This window comes from Odocoileus virginianus, chromosome 15 (genome assembly GCF_023699985.2).
Source record: "Odocoileus virginianus isolate 20LAN1187 ecotype Illinois chromosome 15, Ovbor_1.2, whole genome shotgun sequence".
Classification (NCBI taxonomy): domain Eukaryota; kingdom Metazoa; phylum Chordata; class Mammalia; order Artiodactyla; family Cervidae; genus Odocoileus; species Odocoileus virginianus.
Genome location: NC_069688.1, coordinates 50333558 through 50349953, shown reverse-complemented (window position 1 = coordinate 50349953; position 16396 = coordinate 50333558). Strand labels below are relative to the sequence as shown.

Here is a 16396-nt window from a genome sequence, read left to right as displayed (position 1 = left end):
AGAGCTAAAGAGCCTCTTGATGAAAGTGAAAGAGGAGAGTGAAAAAGTTGGCTTAAAGCTCAACATTCAGAAAACAAAGATCATGGCATCTGGTCCCATCATGTCATGGGAAATAGATGGAGAAACAGTGGAAACTGTGGCAGACTTTATTGTTTTGGGCTCCAAATCTGTGCAGATGGTGACTGCAGCCATGAAATTAAAAGTTGCTTACTCCTTGGAAGGAAAGTTATGACCAACCTAGACAGCATCTTAAAAAGCAGAGGCATTAGTTTGCCAACAAATGTCCATCTAGTCAAGGCTATGGTTTTTCCATTAGTCATGTATGGGTGTGACAGTTGGAGTATAAAGAAACCTGAGTGCAGAAGCATTGATGCTTTTGAACTGTGGTGTTGGAGAAGACTTGAGAGTCCCTTGGAGTGCAAGGAGATCCAACCAGTCCATCCTAAAGGAAATCAGGTCTGAATGTTCATCAGATGGACTGGTGTTGAAGCTGAAACTCCCAATACTTTGACCATCTGATGCGAAGAGCTGACTCATTTGAAAAGACCCCCTGATGTTGGGAAAGATTGAGGGCGGGAGGAGAATGGGATGACAGAGGATGATGGTTGGATGCTATCACTGACTCAGTGGACATGAGTTCAGTAAACTCCGGGAGTTTGTGATGGACAGGGAGGCCTGGCGTGCTGCAGGACATGGGGTCGTAAAGAGTTGGACACGACTGAGCTACTGAACTGAACAGTGTTAATTACTGCTCTACAACCAAGTTATTCTGTTATACATATATATATATATACATTTTAAAATATATTGTTTTCCATTATAGTTTATCATAGGGCATTGAATATAATTCTCTTTGCTATACAGTGGAAACTTGTTTATCCATTCTATGTATTGTAGGTTACCTCTGCTAACCCCAACCTTCTAAACCATTCCTTTCCCAACCCCCTCCCCCAAGGGACCACTGGTCTCTTCTCAATATCCGTCGTTCTTCTTCTGTTCCATAGATAGGTTCAGTTGTGTCCTTTTTTATTTTATTTTTTTTATAATTTATTTATTTATTTTCATTTTTGGTTGTGCTGGGTCTTTGTTGCTTCCTGCAGGCTTTGTCTAGTTGCAGAGGCATGGTCTGCTCTTTGTTGTGGTACGTGGATTTCTCATTGTTGCCATGGTGCAGAGAAGTGATGAAGTGGCTTCTCTTGTTGAAAAGCACAGGCTCTAGGCCCATGGGCTCTAGGTGCATAGGCTTCAGCAGTTCCAGCAAGCAGGCTCAGTAGTTCTGGCTTGTAGGCCCTAGAGCGTGCAGGCCTTGGTAACTGAGGCTCAGTGGCTCTCGAGGGCAGGCTTAGTAGTTGTGGCACATGAACTTAGGTATTCTGTGGCTTGTGGAATCTTTCTGGACCAGGGATTGAACCCATGTTGTATGCATTGTCAGGCAGGCTCATGGCCACTGTACCAACAAAAAAGTCCTGTGTCAGATTCCACATTTATGATGTTACATGGTATTCGTCTTTCTGACTTACTTCACTTATTAATAGTATGATAATCTGTACTTGCATCCGCATTGTTGCATATGGCATTATTTCGTTCTTTTTTATGGTTGTGTCTTATTTCTCTGTGTGTGTATGTGTATGTGTGTGTGTGTGTACCACAAGTTGTTTATCCATTCATCTGTTGATAAATGTTTAGGCTGCTTCCGTGTCTTGACTGTTGTAAACATAGAGATGTGTGTATCTTTTTGAATTACAGTTTAGTTGTGATACATGCCCAGGAGTGGGATTGGGGGATTATATAGTCATTCTGTAAAATCCAGTTTAAAATGAATAATTGGTTTAAAACATTTTTTTTTTTTTTAGTTCTAGAATCTTGTGTTTTTTAATATTGATTTGGTGCACGATACTGGGATGGGTTTCTGAGCAATGGGAATCCAGAGTAGAGTCGTGACACACTGGAGGTAAATAGAAGAGAGACTCTCGTGAGGCCTGTTCGTTTTCACACGCGTTACCTGCTGTCAGTCAGGTTTATGCTTTTCTCCCTTACATGAGCCAAAGGTTCCACTGAAATTCAAACTTCGATCAGGAAAAATGCAGATACAGTTTCATAGTTTTAAACTGTAAGTAATATATTATTTTATAACATGGAATATGTTTTTTCTACCTTGGTTTATATATAGCTTGATTCATATACTTGCAGATCTGTTTTTTTAATAATATATCACATATATTCACCTACAAACACCTTGGCATCACTATTTTATACTTAAATATTATATATAAACATATGTTTATATATATATTTGTGTATAATGCCTGGAATATCTAAGCTTAGGGAGGAATCTCTCTTAGTTTCTCTTTTCTTCTCCTAGCCCTGATTGGTTTTTCAATTAATTTTTATTGGAGTATAGTTGCTTTGCAGTGTTGTGTTAGTTTCAGGTGTAGAGCAAGATGAATCAGTTATACAGCTATCTACCCTTTCTTAGATTGTTTTTCCATGTAAGTCACTGCAGAGTTTTGAATTGAGTTCTCTATGCGATATATTAGGTCTCATTAATTGTCTGCTTTATAGATATAGAATACATATGTTAATCTTAGTTTCCCATTCATCTCACTCCTCTTTCCCCCTTGGTTATTTGTATAGGTTTCTTTCTACCTTTGTGTCTTATTCTGCTTTGCAAATAAATTCATCTGTATCATTTTTGTAGATTCCACATTTAGGTGATGCTATTCAATATTTGTTTTTGTCTTTCTGACTTCACTCTGTTTAACAGTCTCTAGGAGCATCCATATCTCTGCAAATAGCATTATTTCATTCTTTTTTTATGTTTGAGTAATACTCCATTGTATCTATATTCCTGGGCTTCCTATGTGGCACTAGTGGTACAGAATCCGCCTGCCAGTGCAGGAGATGTGAGAGATTTGGGTTCAACTCCTGGGTTGGGAACATCCCCTGAAGAAGTGCATGGCAGCCCACTCCAGTATTCTTGCCTGGAGAATCCCATGGGCAGCGGAGCCTGGTGGGCTGTAGTCCATAGGATTGCACAGAGTCGGACTTGACTGAAGTGATTCAGCACACTTTCATGTATCTCTGTACCACATCTTCCTTATTCTTTCCTCCGTTGATGGGCATTTAGGTTGCTTCCCTGTCCTGGTTATTTTAAATAGTGCTGCAGTGAACATTGGAATGCATGTATCTTTTGGAATCATGGTTTTCTCTGGGTACCCAGAAATACAAATGCTGTGTCATGTGGTGGTTCTATTTTTAGAGTTTTAAGGAGCCTCCATACTGTTCTCCATAGTGACTGTATCAATTTACATTCTCACCAACAGCATAAAAGGGTCCCCTTTTCTCCACACCCTCTTCAGCATTTATTGTTTGTAGATTTTTTGATGATGGCCATTCTGAGCAGTGTGAGGTAATACCTCATTGTAGTTTTGATTAGCATTTCTCTAATAATTAGTGATGTTGAACATCTTTTCATGTACCCCTTGGCATTCTGTATATCTTCTTGGAGAGATGTCTATTTGTTTATTTTTGTTGCTTTAGGAGTTAGATCCAAAAAGATCTTGCTGTGATTTATGTCACAGAGTGTTCTATGTTTTCTTCTAAAAGGTTTATAGTATCTAGCCTTACTATAGGTCTGTTATGGCATTCATTTTGAGTTTATTTTTGTGTGTATTGTTAGGGAGTGTTATAATTTCATTCTTTTGTATGTAGCTGTTCAGATTTCTCAGCACCACTTATTGAAGAGACTGTCTTTTCTCCATTGTATATTCTTCCCTTCTTTGTTATACATTGTGACCATAGGTGCATAGGTTTATCTCTGGACTTTCTATCCAATTCCATTGATCTATCTTTTTGTTTTTGTGTCAGTACCATTGTTTTGTGGCATAGTCTGATATCAGGGAGCCTGCTCTGTTTTTCTTTCTCAAGACTGCTTTGGCTGTTTGGGGTGTTTTGTGTTTCTAGACAACTTGTAAAATTTTTTGTTTTAATTCTGTGAAAAATGCCATTGGTAATTTTATAGAGATTGCATTGAATTTGTAGATTACTTTGATTAGTGTATCTGTTTTCACAATACTGATTCCTCCAATCCAAGAACATCGTATATCTCTCCATTTGTTTATGTTGTCTTTGATTTCTTTTTTTTTTCCATTTATTTTTATTAGTTGGAGGCTAATTACTTTACAGTATTGCAGTGGTTTTGTCGTACATTGACATGAATCAGCCATGGATTTACATGTGTTCCCCATCCCGATCCCTGCTCCCACCTCCCTCTCCACCCGATCCCTCTGGGTCTTCCCAGTGTACCAGGCCCGAGCACTTATCTCATGCATCCAACCTGGGCTGGTGATCTGTTTCACCCAAGATAATATACATGTTTCGATGCTGTTCTTTCATCAGTATCTTCTAGTTTTCTGAGTATAGGTCTTTTGCCTCATAAGGTAGGTTTATTCCTAGATATTTTATTGTTTTGTCGCAATGATAAATGGAATTGTTCTTTAATTTCTCTTTCTGATGTTTCATTGTTAGTGTATAGGAATGAAAGAGATTTTTGTGCATTAATTTTGTATCCTGCAATTTAACCAAATTCGTCAGTGAACTCTTAATTTTCTGGTGATGTTTTTAGAATTTTTCACATATAGTTTCATGTTATCTGCAAACATGACAGTTTTACTTCTTTTCCAATTTGGATTCTTTTTATTTATTTATTTTTTCTTCTCTGATTGCCATGTCAAGACTTCCAAAACTATGTTGAATAATAGTAGGAAGAGTGGACATCCTTGCCTTGTTCCTGTTCTTAGAAGAAATGCTTTCAGTTTTTTACCATTGAAAATGATGTTTGCACTGCCCTGCAGATGCCAGACTCTCCAGCACCACGGGTGCGGCCGCCCTGCTGCGCCTGTGCCATTGGGGCAGAGAGGTAGCGGCTATTTCTGCGCTCAGTGCTCAGAACCGTGGGCACTAAGAATGGTTTGTAGCCGGACATCACCGAGGGAGCCCCTTGTTCCCACGTGCGTGGAAGAGAAGGCCGGGGAGGACTGAGTGAGCGGACAGGCACGTGGTGAGCTTGGGTCCGGTGGGGTTGACCAGGAGAGGGTCTGCTGGAAATGATGGCTCTGTCAGTCTGTGGGAGGACTGTTTAGGAGTCCTTTGAGGGAAGGCCAGAGGATTCCGTTGACGGCACTGCTGCAGAAAAACAGGGTTTGGGAGGATTCGGTGATTAGATTCCAGAAAAAAAAAAAAAGAAAATGATGTTTGTTGTGGGTCTTATAAGGCATTTGTTATGTTGAGATAGGTTCCCTCTATACTCACTTTCTGCAGAGTTTTTTTATCGTAATCACTGTTGAATTCTATCAAAAGTTTTTTCTGCTTCTATTGAGATGATCATATAGTTTTTATTCTTCAGTTTGTTAATGTGTATCTTATTGATTGATTTATATATATTGAAGAATCCTTGCATCCTTGGGATGAATCCAGCTTGATCATGGTGTATGATCTTTTTAATGTGTTGGATTCTAGTATTTGCTAGTATTTTGTTGAGGACTTTTGCATCTATATTCATCAGTGATATTGGTCTGTAATTTTCTTTTATTGTGATATCTTTGTCTTGTTTTGGTATCAAAGTGATGGTGGATTTGTAGGGTGACCTTGAGAGTGTTCCTCTGTCTGCAGTTTTCTTAAAGAGTTTGAGAAGTATATGTGTTAGCTCTTCTCTACATGTTTGATAGACTTCACCTGTGAAGTCATCTGATCTTAGACTTTTGTTTGTTGGAAGATTTTTAGTCACAGTTTCAATTTCAGTACTGTGATTGGCCTGTTCATATTTTCTATTTCTTTTTAGTTCAGTTTTGGAATGTTGTCGCTTTCAAAGACTTTGTCCATTTCTTCCAAGTTGTTCATTTTATCAGCATACAGTTACCTATAATAGTCTTCCTATGATCTTTCGAATTTCTGTGGTATCAGTTATAACTTCTCCCTTTTCATTTGTAATTTATTGATTTGAGTCCTCTTCCTTTTTTTCTTGATGAGTCTGGGTAAAGGTTTATGAATTTTGTTTATCTTCCCAAAGAACAGCTTTTAATTTCATTGATTTTTGCTGTTGTTTGCTTCCTTTCTGTTTCATTTATTTCTGTTCTGATCTTCATGATTTCTTTCTTTCTACTAACTGTGAGGTTTTTGTTCTTTCACTAGTTGCTCTAGATGTAAGGATGTAAAGATATCCTTACAACAGATGTAAGGATAGGTTGTTTATTTGTGATTTTTCTTGTTTCTTGAGGTGAGAGTTGTATTGGTATAAACTTCCCTCTTATAACTACTGTTGTGTTATCCCATAGGTTTTGGGTTATTCTGCTTTCATTGTCATTTGTTTCTCGTGTTTTTTTTTTTTTTTTTAATTTCTCCTTTGATTTCTTCAGTGATCTGTTGGTTATTTAGTAGCATATTCAGCCTCCATGTCTTTTTGTTTTTTGCATTTTTTTTCTTGAATTGATTTTTAACCTCATAGTATTATGATCAGAATTTGATACAATTGTTTGATACAATTTCAGTTTTATTAAATTTACCTAGGCTTGATTTGTGACCCAGTATGTGATCTCTCCTGAAAAATGTTCGTTGTGCACTTTAGAGGAAATGTGTTCTATTGCTTTCAGGTAGAATGTCCTGTAAATGTTAACTAAATCTCTCTAGTCAAATGTGTTATTTAAGGGTTATGTTTCCTTATAAATTTTCTGTCTGGATGATCTGTCCATTGGTGTTAGTAGGGAGGTAGTCCTGTACTTTTATTGTGTTACTGTTGATATCTCCTTTTATGGCTTTTAGCATTTGCCTTATGTATTGAGGTGCTCCTATGCTAGGTACATAAATATTTACAGTTGTTATCTTCTTTTTGGGTTGATCCCTTGATCATTATGTGGTGTTCTTCCTTGTCTCTTATCATAGCCTTTATTTTAAAGTCTATTTTGTCTGATATGAGTATTGCTACTCCAGTTTTCTATGAATTTCCAGTGGCATGGAATATCTTTTTCCATCCTCACATTTTCAGCCTGCCTGTGTTTTTAGGTCTAAAGTGGGTCTCTTGTAGACAGCATATATACAGGTCTTGTTTTTGTATCCATTTAGTCAGTCAGTGTCTTTTGGTTGGTGCATTTAATCCATTTACATTTAAGGTAATTATTGGTATGTATGTTACTGTTACTATTTTCTTAGTTGTTTTGGGTTTGTTTTTGTAGGTCTTTTTCTTCTCATGTGTTTCCCACCTAGAGAAGTTCCTTTAACATTTGTTGTAAAGTTGGTTTGGTGATGATGAAGTCCCTCAGCTTTTGCTTGTCTGTAAAGCTTTTGATTTCTCCATTGAATCTGAATGAGATCCTCACTGGGTAGAGTAATAATGGTTGTAGTTTCTCCCCTTTTATCACTTAAAAAAAAATCTTGCTACTCTGTTCTGGCCTACAAAGTTTCTGTTGAAAAATCATCTGATAACCTTACAGAGATTTCGTCTTATGTTATTTGTTGCTTTTCCCTTGCTGCTTTTAATATTTTTTGCATGTGTTTAATTTTTGTTCATTTGATAATATGTGTTTTGGCGTCTTTCTCCTCTGGTTTATCTTCTCTGGGCCTCTCTGTGTTTCTTGGACTGAGATAGCTGTTTCTGTTCCCATTTCAGGCAAGCTTGTGACTAGCGGCAGCAGCAGCAGTGGCTATAATCTCTTCAGATATTTTCTCAGACCTTTTCTTTTGTTCACCGTCTTCTTCTGGGTCACCTGTAATTTGAATATTGGTGGATTTAATTTGTCCTAGAAATCCCTGAGAGTGTCCTTATTTCTTTTCATCCCTTTTTTCTTTATTCTACTCCATAGATGTTATTTGCACCATTCTATCTTCCAGGTCATTTTTCTATTCTTCTGCCTCAGTTATTCTGCTATTGATTCCCTTTTGTACTTTTCATTTGTGATTGTGTTAGTCATCACTGTTCATTTGTTTTTTAGTTCTTTTGTGTTGTTATTAAACATTTCTTATATCTTCTTGATGCATACATTCTATTTCCAAAATCTTGGATCTTTACTGTCATTACTGTGAATTTTTTTTCAGGTAGATTGCCTGTGTATATGTGTGCTAAGTCGCTTCAGTGTGTCCGACTCTTTCCCCATGGACTATAGGCGGCCAGGCTTCTCTGTCCGTGGACTTTTCCAAGCAAGAATACTGGAGTGGGTTGCCCTGCCACTCTGCAGGGAATCTTCCAACCCAGGGATCAAACCCATGTCTTTTATGTCTCCTGCATTGGCAGGTGGGTTCCTTACCACTAGTACCACCTAGGAAGCCTGTGCAGAGGGCCTGCTCCCGCTCTTTCTTTTCTCGTGTGTGTTTGTACCTTGCTCCTCCTACAGAGACGTACTTCTCTGTTGCCACATGATGTCTAATTTTCTCCTTTCCAGAGACTGCAAGGCCATATCCTTGCGCTTCTGCTGTCTGCTGCCTGGTGGGTGAGGTTTGTCCTGGGGCTTGTGTTGACTTTGTGGTGGGCAGGGACTAGTGCCTGCTCTCAAAGATTGGCCAGAGGGTCCTCTCCTCTTCCAAATATTCTCTTTAAAGCAGCGTTCATGTTACCAGATGCAAGCCTGAGAAATTCCTGTTGGGAGGTATCTTCATTTCTTCTAGCACAGATTGCCCTGCTTGATTCTCCCTGAAATATATAGAGTGGCTGGAATATTTCTCTGAGGTTTCCTTCTTTGCCCTGACTTCCTCAGGCTCCATGCATCTGAATTGAATCTCTGTGGGATCTTTCTCCTCTCTCCAGTTCCGTCCCCTGTTTTTCTTATTAGCATTTGATGGAGGCCTATTGAAAAAGGGTGGCATTTGGGTAGATGACTCTTGTTTCAATGGTTCTCATTGATCCTAAAGTGTCAGTCTGTCTCCAGCTAGCTCTTTATATATTTGTTAAAAGTTCAGTTGTTTCCTTCTTTTCTTCTCCTCCTATTGCTTTCTCAAGTATAAAAGCTATTATTCATTTCTTTTGCCCTATGAAGGGGGGCCTTTCACTTTTATGATTTCTGTTCATAAAAATCTGTCTAGTGAATGTTGAAAAGCTTTGATAGGTTACCTAGCTTCCTCTTATTACAATGAGATAGAATTCTCTTGTGATTTTTGTATCCTGTGAGAAAGGGAAATAATTATTAAGTAACATGAGCTGCCATACACACACCTAAAAAATCTTATGGTTCATTTACACTAAATTTGACTGTTATCTTGGATAAGGTTTCCAGTAGTTGGTAGCTCATCCCTGCTTTGTTTTTTAGTGTCTGATTCTCTCTTGCCTTTATTCCCCACCCTTGTTTTTGATGTATTTATTCTTATTGTTTTCTTAATTATGTAGTCAAAAGTTTTGAAATTACTCTTAGAAATCAGGGTAACAATTTCTTAAGAGCCGTATTAATCTGAAATGTTCTTTATTGTTGTTGTTCGGTTTCTAAGTCATGTCTGACTTTGCGACCCCATGAACTGCAGCATGCTAGTCTCCCCTGTCCTTCACTATCTCCCAGAGTTTGCTCAAATTCATGTCCACTGAGTCAGTGATGAGTTGCATGAGAAAAAAATAGTAAGTTTTAGCTACTTAAACTTAGATGAAGATTAATATGTCTGTGTTTTTGTCTCATTCATTGGTTCATGATAAATGTAAAGTACTTTTTCCTGTTAATAACTTGGTATTTTGTAAGACAGTCTCATTGGTTGGCAAGGTTTCTGTTACTGATAAGCATGTATGTTTAATTTCATGCTCTGCAACTTTGGTCTCTAACCCTTATTTCAGTTCTCATTTTTAGCTTAGGGTATAACTGAAAATGACAGTGGTGTCTTGGTTTAACTAATTGGTGAAGCCTGAATGGAATGTGTACAAGTGAGCCATTTGGGCAGTGAACAGAGGAGTAAAGCACACTTTTCTCATTAGTTGTCTCCCAGGCTAAAATTAAACAGAATAATATATTGCCAAGCTTTAGTGATGTATGGGGCATCTGTTCTGAGTCAACTCAGTATCAGACTAATTGTCTGCACACTTATATGCAAAACTTGTGTGTTATTTTTAGAGGTCTTGTCTCATAAATTGAATATAATATAAAAATATCCCTTTAAATGCAAAAGAATGTTATCTCTTAAGTTATAATTTCAGCTAAATTGTTGTTAACTTAATAGGTTGTTCTCTTTTATTACATGTTTAGCTTTCATGAAGTTGAAGCCTGGCTCTTTGTCATTTAGTCATTTTTGGTATAATGCAGTTCTGTAACATATGGATATTTATTGCTGAAGTATTTAATTTTTTCCTTATAATAAAGTAAGACTTTCAAAATTAATTGTCCACGTGAAAATATTTATCTATTTTCATTTGTTTTCCTTTCCCTTTCTCTACCATTCCCATTTTAAAGATGTGCTAATAACTTACTGGGAAAGTTTTTAAAAATTTACTCAACCTGTTCAGTTTTTTGAGCATATGAAAAGACTATTGAAATAACTTGTCTCATAAGGAGAATTATATAATTCCTTAATTTACTTTTGTCTTCTGAAGTTTGTATACTTTTAAATTTATAACTGCTTTGTTTATATAGATTTTTCCCTGTATTTTCATCATAATTTTGAAAAAGTTTGTACGTTGCTTGTACTTGAGGTGTATAGTATTTTGTTGTTCTTTGGTTGCTCAGTCGTGTCTGATTCTTTGCAACCCCCATGGACTGCAGCACACTGGACTTCCCTGTCCTTCACTATCTCCTGGAGTTTGCTCTAACTCATGTCCATTGAGTTGATGATGCCATCCATCCATCTTAATCCTCTGTTGTCCCGTTCTCCTCCTACCCTCAGTCTTTCCCAGCATCAGGGTCTTTTTCAATTAGTTGCTCTTTGCATCAGGTGGTGAAAGTATGATATTAGAACAAAACTTTCCTGAGTCCTTTTCTGGTTACTGGCCCAAGGTGACCTCTACAAATAGTATGCTATTCACTCAACCCAGAAAACCGCCCTAAATCATGCAAATCAAGAGGTTCAGATCTTCATGTTCCCTTGAAGAACACTCGTGAAGCTCCCCGGAGCGTTAAGGGGGTGCATGTCTGGGGAGCCCCCGGGGATCTGAAGGACGCCCCTTTAAAGAAGCCGGATGTGTCTTTCCATTTGTTGCCTCTTCTCATTCCTTGGTTCCTGCCTCTGGGATTTAATTACGTATATGAGTGTTCTTCTTACTCCGTTCTCTTATCTCTCAACACCATTTTGATTGTTTTATTTTTCTATTTCAGATACATTCTAAATTATCTTACTGTATTTCTTCTGTTTTATTAATTTTCTCTTCACCTGTCTGCTACTTGACCTGCCCAATGAATTTTTCTTAGAGTTGATAGGTGTGCACAGGCTAAACGGTGGGTCTGAACACAGGGTTGGTGACCCCAAAAGAGTACTGAATTTTTACCGCCTATGCTTAAAAATTCAGAAAAAAGATCAAATTCTTTAAGATCAAAGATCCTGATCTTAAAGGCTTAAATGTAGATTCTCTGGTCATTGAGCACGTCCAGGTGAACAAAGCCCCAAAGATGCAGCACAGGACTTACAGAGCTCATGGTCAGATCAGCCCATACATGAACTCTCCCTTCCACATTGAGGTGACCCTTACTGAGAAAGATCAGATTGCTTCTAAACCAGAAGAGAAGGTTTCATAGAAGAAAAAAATCATCCCAGAAGAAACTGAAGAAATGAAAACTTATGGCCCAGAAATAAATGCTGCAAAAAATAAATGCAAATGAAAGCAAAAACAAAAATTGACTTATTTACTTCTAAAAATCAATTTATTCTTTTTCTTCTTTATCATCTTTTATTTGTAACACTTTGTATGCATGAAGTTGTTTTGAAGTAAAATATAGTAAATATCATTGAATATTTGCTGAGAAGTTGAGTCAGTTTATTTGATTTTTTACACCTTGGGAGATCTATTAAGGATTCTTTTCTGATTTTCTTTTTTCTTTTTTCTTTAGTATTTTGTTTCTTTGTTTAATGTAGGTTTATTTTTAATTATCTAGGCTGGGTTCATTGGACTTCTTAGGTGTGAGGTATAATATATTGTGGCAATTATGTAAGATTCTCAGTAATTAATTTTTATTAGTATTGGCTATTCTCATTCCTTGGTTACTCTCTCTGGAATTTAATTAGATACATGTTTGTTCTTCTTACTCAGTTCTCTTATCTCTTAATGTCATTTTGTTTCCTTTTATTTTTCTATTTCTGATACATTATAAATTATTGTATTTCTTCTGTTGTATCAGTTTTCTTTTCACATATCTAATTTGCTATTTAACCTGTTCAGTGAGTTTGGGGGGGCCTTTCTTGTAGATCAGCTGGGAGACCTTGGTTCACTTCCTGGGTTGGGGAGATCCCCTGGAGAAGGGATAGGCTGCCCACTCCGGTATTCTTGGGCTTCCCTTGTGGCTCAGCTGGTAAAGAATCTGCCTGCAATGCAGGAGACCTGGGTTTGATCCCTGGGTTGGGAAGATCCCCTGGAGAAGGGAACATGCTACCCACTGCAGTATTCTGGCCTGGAGAATTCCATGGAGTTTTGGGGGGCTTCACTGGTGGCTCAGTGGTAAAGAATCCATCTGCCAGTGCAGGAGATGAAGATTCAATTCCTCGTGTGGGAAAATACCTTGGAGAAAAAATGGCAACCCATTCTAGTATTCTTGCCAGGAGACTTCCATGGACAGAGGAGCCTGGGGGCTGCAGTCCATGAGGTTGCGAAGAGTTGGACAGGACTTAGTGACTAAACACCAAAACCAACAATAACGAGTATTTTACTTCAACAACTAATTCTGTCATTTCTCTGCTTTCCATTTTTCTTTAAAATATGTTCTCTGCTAATACTTTCTCATAGTTCTTAATCATGATTCCATATTTTAGTATTTTAAACATTTTCAACATAACAATTTCAACATGGACTTTTTTCAACTAACCTATCTATCTACCATTTATTGTGATTTATTTTTTCAGCTCCTAACATGAGACAGGTACTTTTTTTAGATGCTGGAGATACAGTTGAGGGCAAAACTGTCTAATATTATTTCCTTCATATTCTGTTCATCCTGATGGAGTTAATACTATTTTTATAAAAAAATATGTATAGAAATTTACTATGTTATTTACAGATATACATGACGTGCCCCACATATATTAAGAATGGGACATTCTGGTTTAGTTAAGTTTATGTGAGCTACTTGTATCAGAGAAGAATAAAAATGTTTTAGTTAGTAGGATGGAATAGAAACTTGTTACACTGCAGCTTTGTGTTTTATGTGAGAATATTAGCCTGCATTTCATCTAGACAGCTCTCTCTCTTTGCTTCTGAACATTTAAAGCTGTAATTTATAGTGATTTATTAAGTGGTTATAATAATGCTTCCTTTAGTTCTATAATAAAAATAAAAAAGGGAGATAATATTCCATTCTCATGGCCAATATAGACACTGCTGTTTGTCTAGAATATAGTTTATCATTTTATAATAAAAAACTGTAGTAAAGTAGTTTATTATATTTTTAATGACAAATACACAGTTAATAAGCTATAATTCACATTCCATAAAGTACATTATTTTAAAGTACATAATTTACTGGGTTTTAGTATATTTGCAAGTTGTTGCAGCAATCACCATTTTCTGATTAGAATGTTTTAATCACTCCCCAGGGAACCACCTATCTGTTAGCATTTGTTTCCCTTTGTTTTCTCCCCAGCCCTGGGGTGCATTGATCTCCTTCTTCCTTTATGGCTTTCCCTGTTCTGGTCATTTCATGTAAGCACAGTTGTGTAACATGGGACTTTTTGTAACTGGCTTATTTCACTTAGCATGTTTCCAGGGCTTATTCATGTTGTAACACGTATCAGTACTTCATTCCATTTTGTGGTAAAATAGTTTTCCATTCTGCAGTTCTACTACATTTTGTTTATCCATTCAGCAATTCTTGGACATTCATGTTTTCCCATTTCTTGGCTGTTGTGAATAATGCAGCTATGAAAATTTGTGGACAGGTTTTTCATGGATATTTGGTTAGTTCTGTTGATATACGTAGAAATATGAATGTTGGGTCGTATTGTAACTTTATGGGCTTCTCTGGGTGGATTAGATTTTAAAGAATATGCCTGCAATGCAGGAGACCCAGGTTCTATCCCTGGCTTGGGAAGATTCCCTGGAGAAGGGAATGGCAACCCACTCCAGTATTCTTGCCTGGAGAATTCCATGGACAGAGGAGCCTGGTGGGCTACAGTCCATGTGGTCACAAAGAGTTAGACTGGATTGAGCGACTGTCACACACACACACACACACACACACACACACACACACACACATTATAACTGTTTATTTTGCTTTTTGAGCAAATACCAATCTGTTTTCCAAATTGTCTGCACTATTTTTTGTTCCCACCAACTATGTATGAAGGTTTAATTCATCCATATCCTTTGCAACATGTATTGTTGTTTGTCTTTTTATTATGGCTATCTGCAGTAGGTGTAAAATGATATCAAGCTTATTTTTTTTAGGAGGAATATAATAATTTTAAAATCTTGCTTTTTAGGTGCTGTACTCCTTTGTAATGTCCAAGGACTAGCAGTTAATATTGACCCTGTCTTATACACCTGGCTCATTTATCAACCTCAGAAGCGAAGCAGTAAACATATGCAGCAGGTGAGAAGTTTTTATAATTCTCTAAATACCTTTTTCTTATTTAATAGAGTTATATATTTCTTAGCTTGATTTTGTTTATGGAGGTACCAGAATTCTTCTGTCCCCTACTCTACCTGTTTCAAGCAATTTGGCTCTTTAATTTCTATATAAGAAATTACAGTTCAAAATAGACTTCCTTGATTGTTAAAGGGACTTGCTACACAACTGCTTGTAAAGGAGATACTTTAGAGAGAGTAAGTTAGGTAGGCTTATTTTACTGACTTACTTTCCCTCATAGTGCCTACATATTTTTTCTCAGAGTATATATTTGTTCTCTGGTACATAAGAATTGTTCAGGAAGTGTTAGCTTTCATTTTCATTTTCTCTGCATTTCTTTCTTCATCTGTAGACTTTTTTCAACAAACATGCATTGAGTGTGCTTAACCCTGGTGTTGGGATGGTTGGTGTGAAAGACTTGCAGTATGAGTTTATTTAGAAGTGTCTAAATTACAAAGTTGGGCTTCCTTGGTGGCTCAGATGGTAAAGAATCTGCCTGCAGTGTAGGAGACCCAAGTTCAATCCCTGGATTGGGAGGGGCCAATTATGGTCCCCAGAATTCTTAAATGTAACTCTGTATGTTATATTAAGTATAATTCTGACAGGTGGGTTTTATCATTCCCATTTTAAAGATGAGAAAACTGATGCTTATTATTGAGATTAATTTGTCTATTTTCACACATCTAGTATAGCACCGAACTAAGAATTTTTGAGGCCAAATCTACGTGGTATTGAATTGTATTTTCCCATTGACTTATTTGAAGTTTTGTAATACTCTACTTGGAGTAGCTTTGTATTTTTTTCTGAAGAAACTTAAAGCTAGTTGATAGGAGAAACTGCATAATTTCATATTTACATAAGAGTGTAAAAGCTGAACCAAAAAAGTGCAATCTATGTCTCAAGGAGCATCTTTTTAAGTTTTTTTTTTCTTTTCATTTTGTCGTAATTTCATTCTGAACTTCTATCATCCCTTTCCCATTTCATGCTTCCTTTTATCAAAGTGAAAAGTGAAGGTGTTAGTACTCAGTCGTATCTACCTCTTTGTGACTCCATGGACTGTAGCCGACCAGGCTCCTCTGTCCGTGGGATTCTCCTGGTAAGAATAATGGAGTGGGTAGCCATTCACTTCTCCAGAGCATCTTTCCAACTCAAGGATCAAACCCAGGTCTCCTGCATTGCAGGCAGATTCTTTACCACTGAGCCACCAGAGAAGCCCCTCCTTTTATCAGATAGTTACAGAATTCAACCCAGTATACTGGATACTGGGCTGCAGAAATGAAGCTCAGGGCTGAGAATATTCCTTCCTCTAGAGGTATTTAGTGTATTTAAGAATGTGAAGAAGTATAGCAGTAACCCCATTCTTAGTATGTCCCTTGTATCCATAGAGGATTGGTCCTGGTCCTCCCTCCCCTACAGATATAAAAATCCAGGATACCTATGTCCCTTGGTGTAATAGGTAGCCCTTTGTATTCTCAGGTTCCAGAGCCACACAAAGTTCTGAGTATAGTTGCTGTGTTAGATGTATTTACTGGAGAATATGAAAATATAAAAGGAACATTCTCATATCAGGTGAGGGTGGGTGTTAAAGGAGGGAATTGACAATTGAGATGAGTATCGTAAGAATAAACCAGAAAAAGAAGGTCATTCTCAACTAAAATTGATCAGCAGAG

General features: G+C 37.3%; 1 protein-coding gene and 1 non-coding gene across 12 annotated transcripts in view; both read left to right on the top strand.

Annotated features, from left to right (window-relative positions):
* VPS13B (vacuolar protein sorting 13 homolog B) overlaps window positions 1-16396 on the top strand; it is a 780541-nt gene that overhangs the window by 293605 nt on the left and 470540 nt on the right. For all 11 annotated transcript variants that reach the window (XM_070477337.1, XM_070477338.1, XM_020914637.2 and 8 more), the window contains one exon: window positions 14581-14690. In XM_070477337.1, the coding sequence (XP_070333438.1) occupies window positions 14581-14690 (110 nt within the window). The remainder of the gene's footprint in view (window positions 1-14580; window positions 14691-16396) is intronic.
* Window positions 4853-4986, top strand: LOC139038524 (small nucleolar RNA SNORA43). The gene has a single exon (XR_011491569.1). It is a non-coding gene; the product is annotated as a small nucleolar RNA SNORA43 (small nucleolar RNA).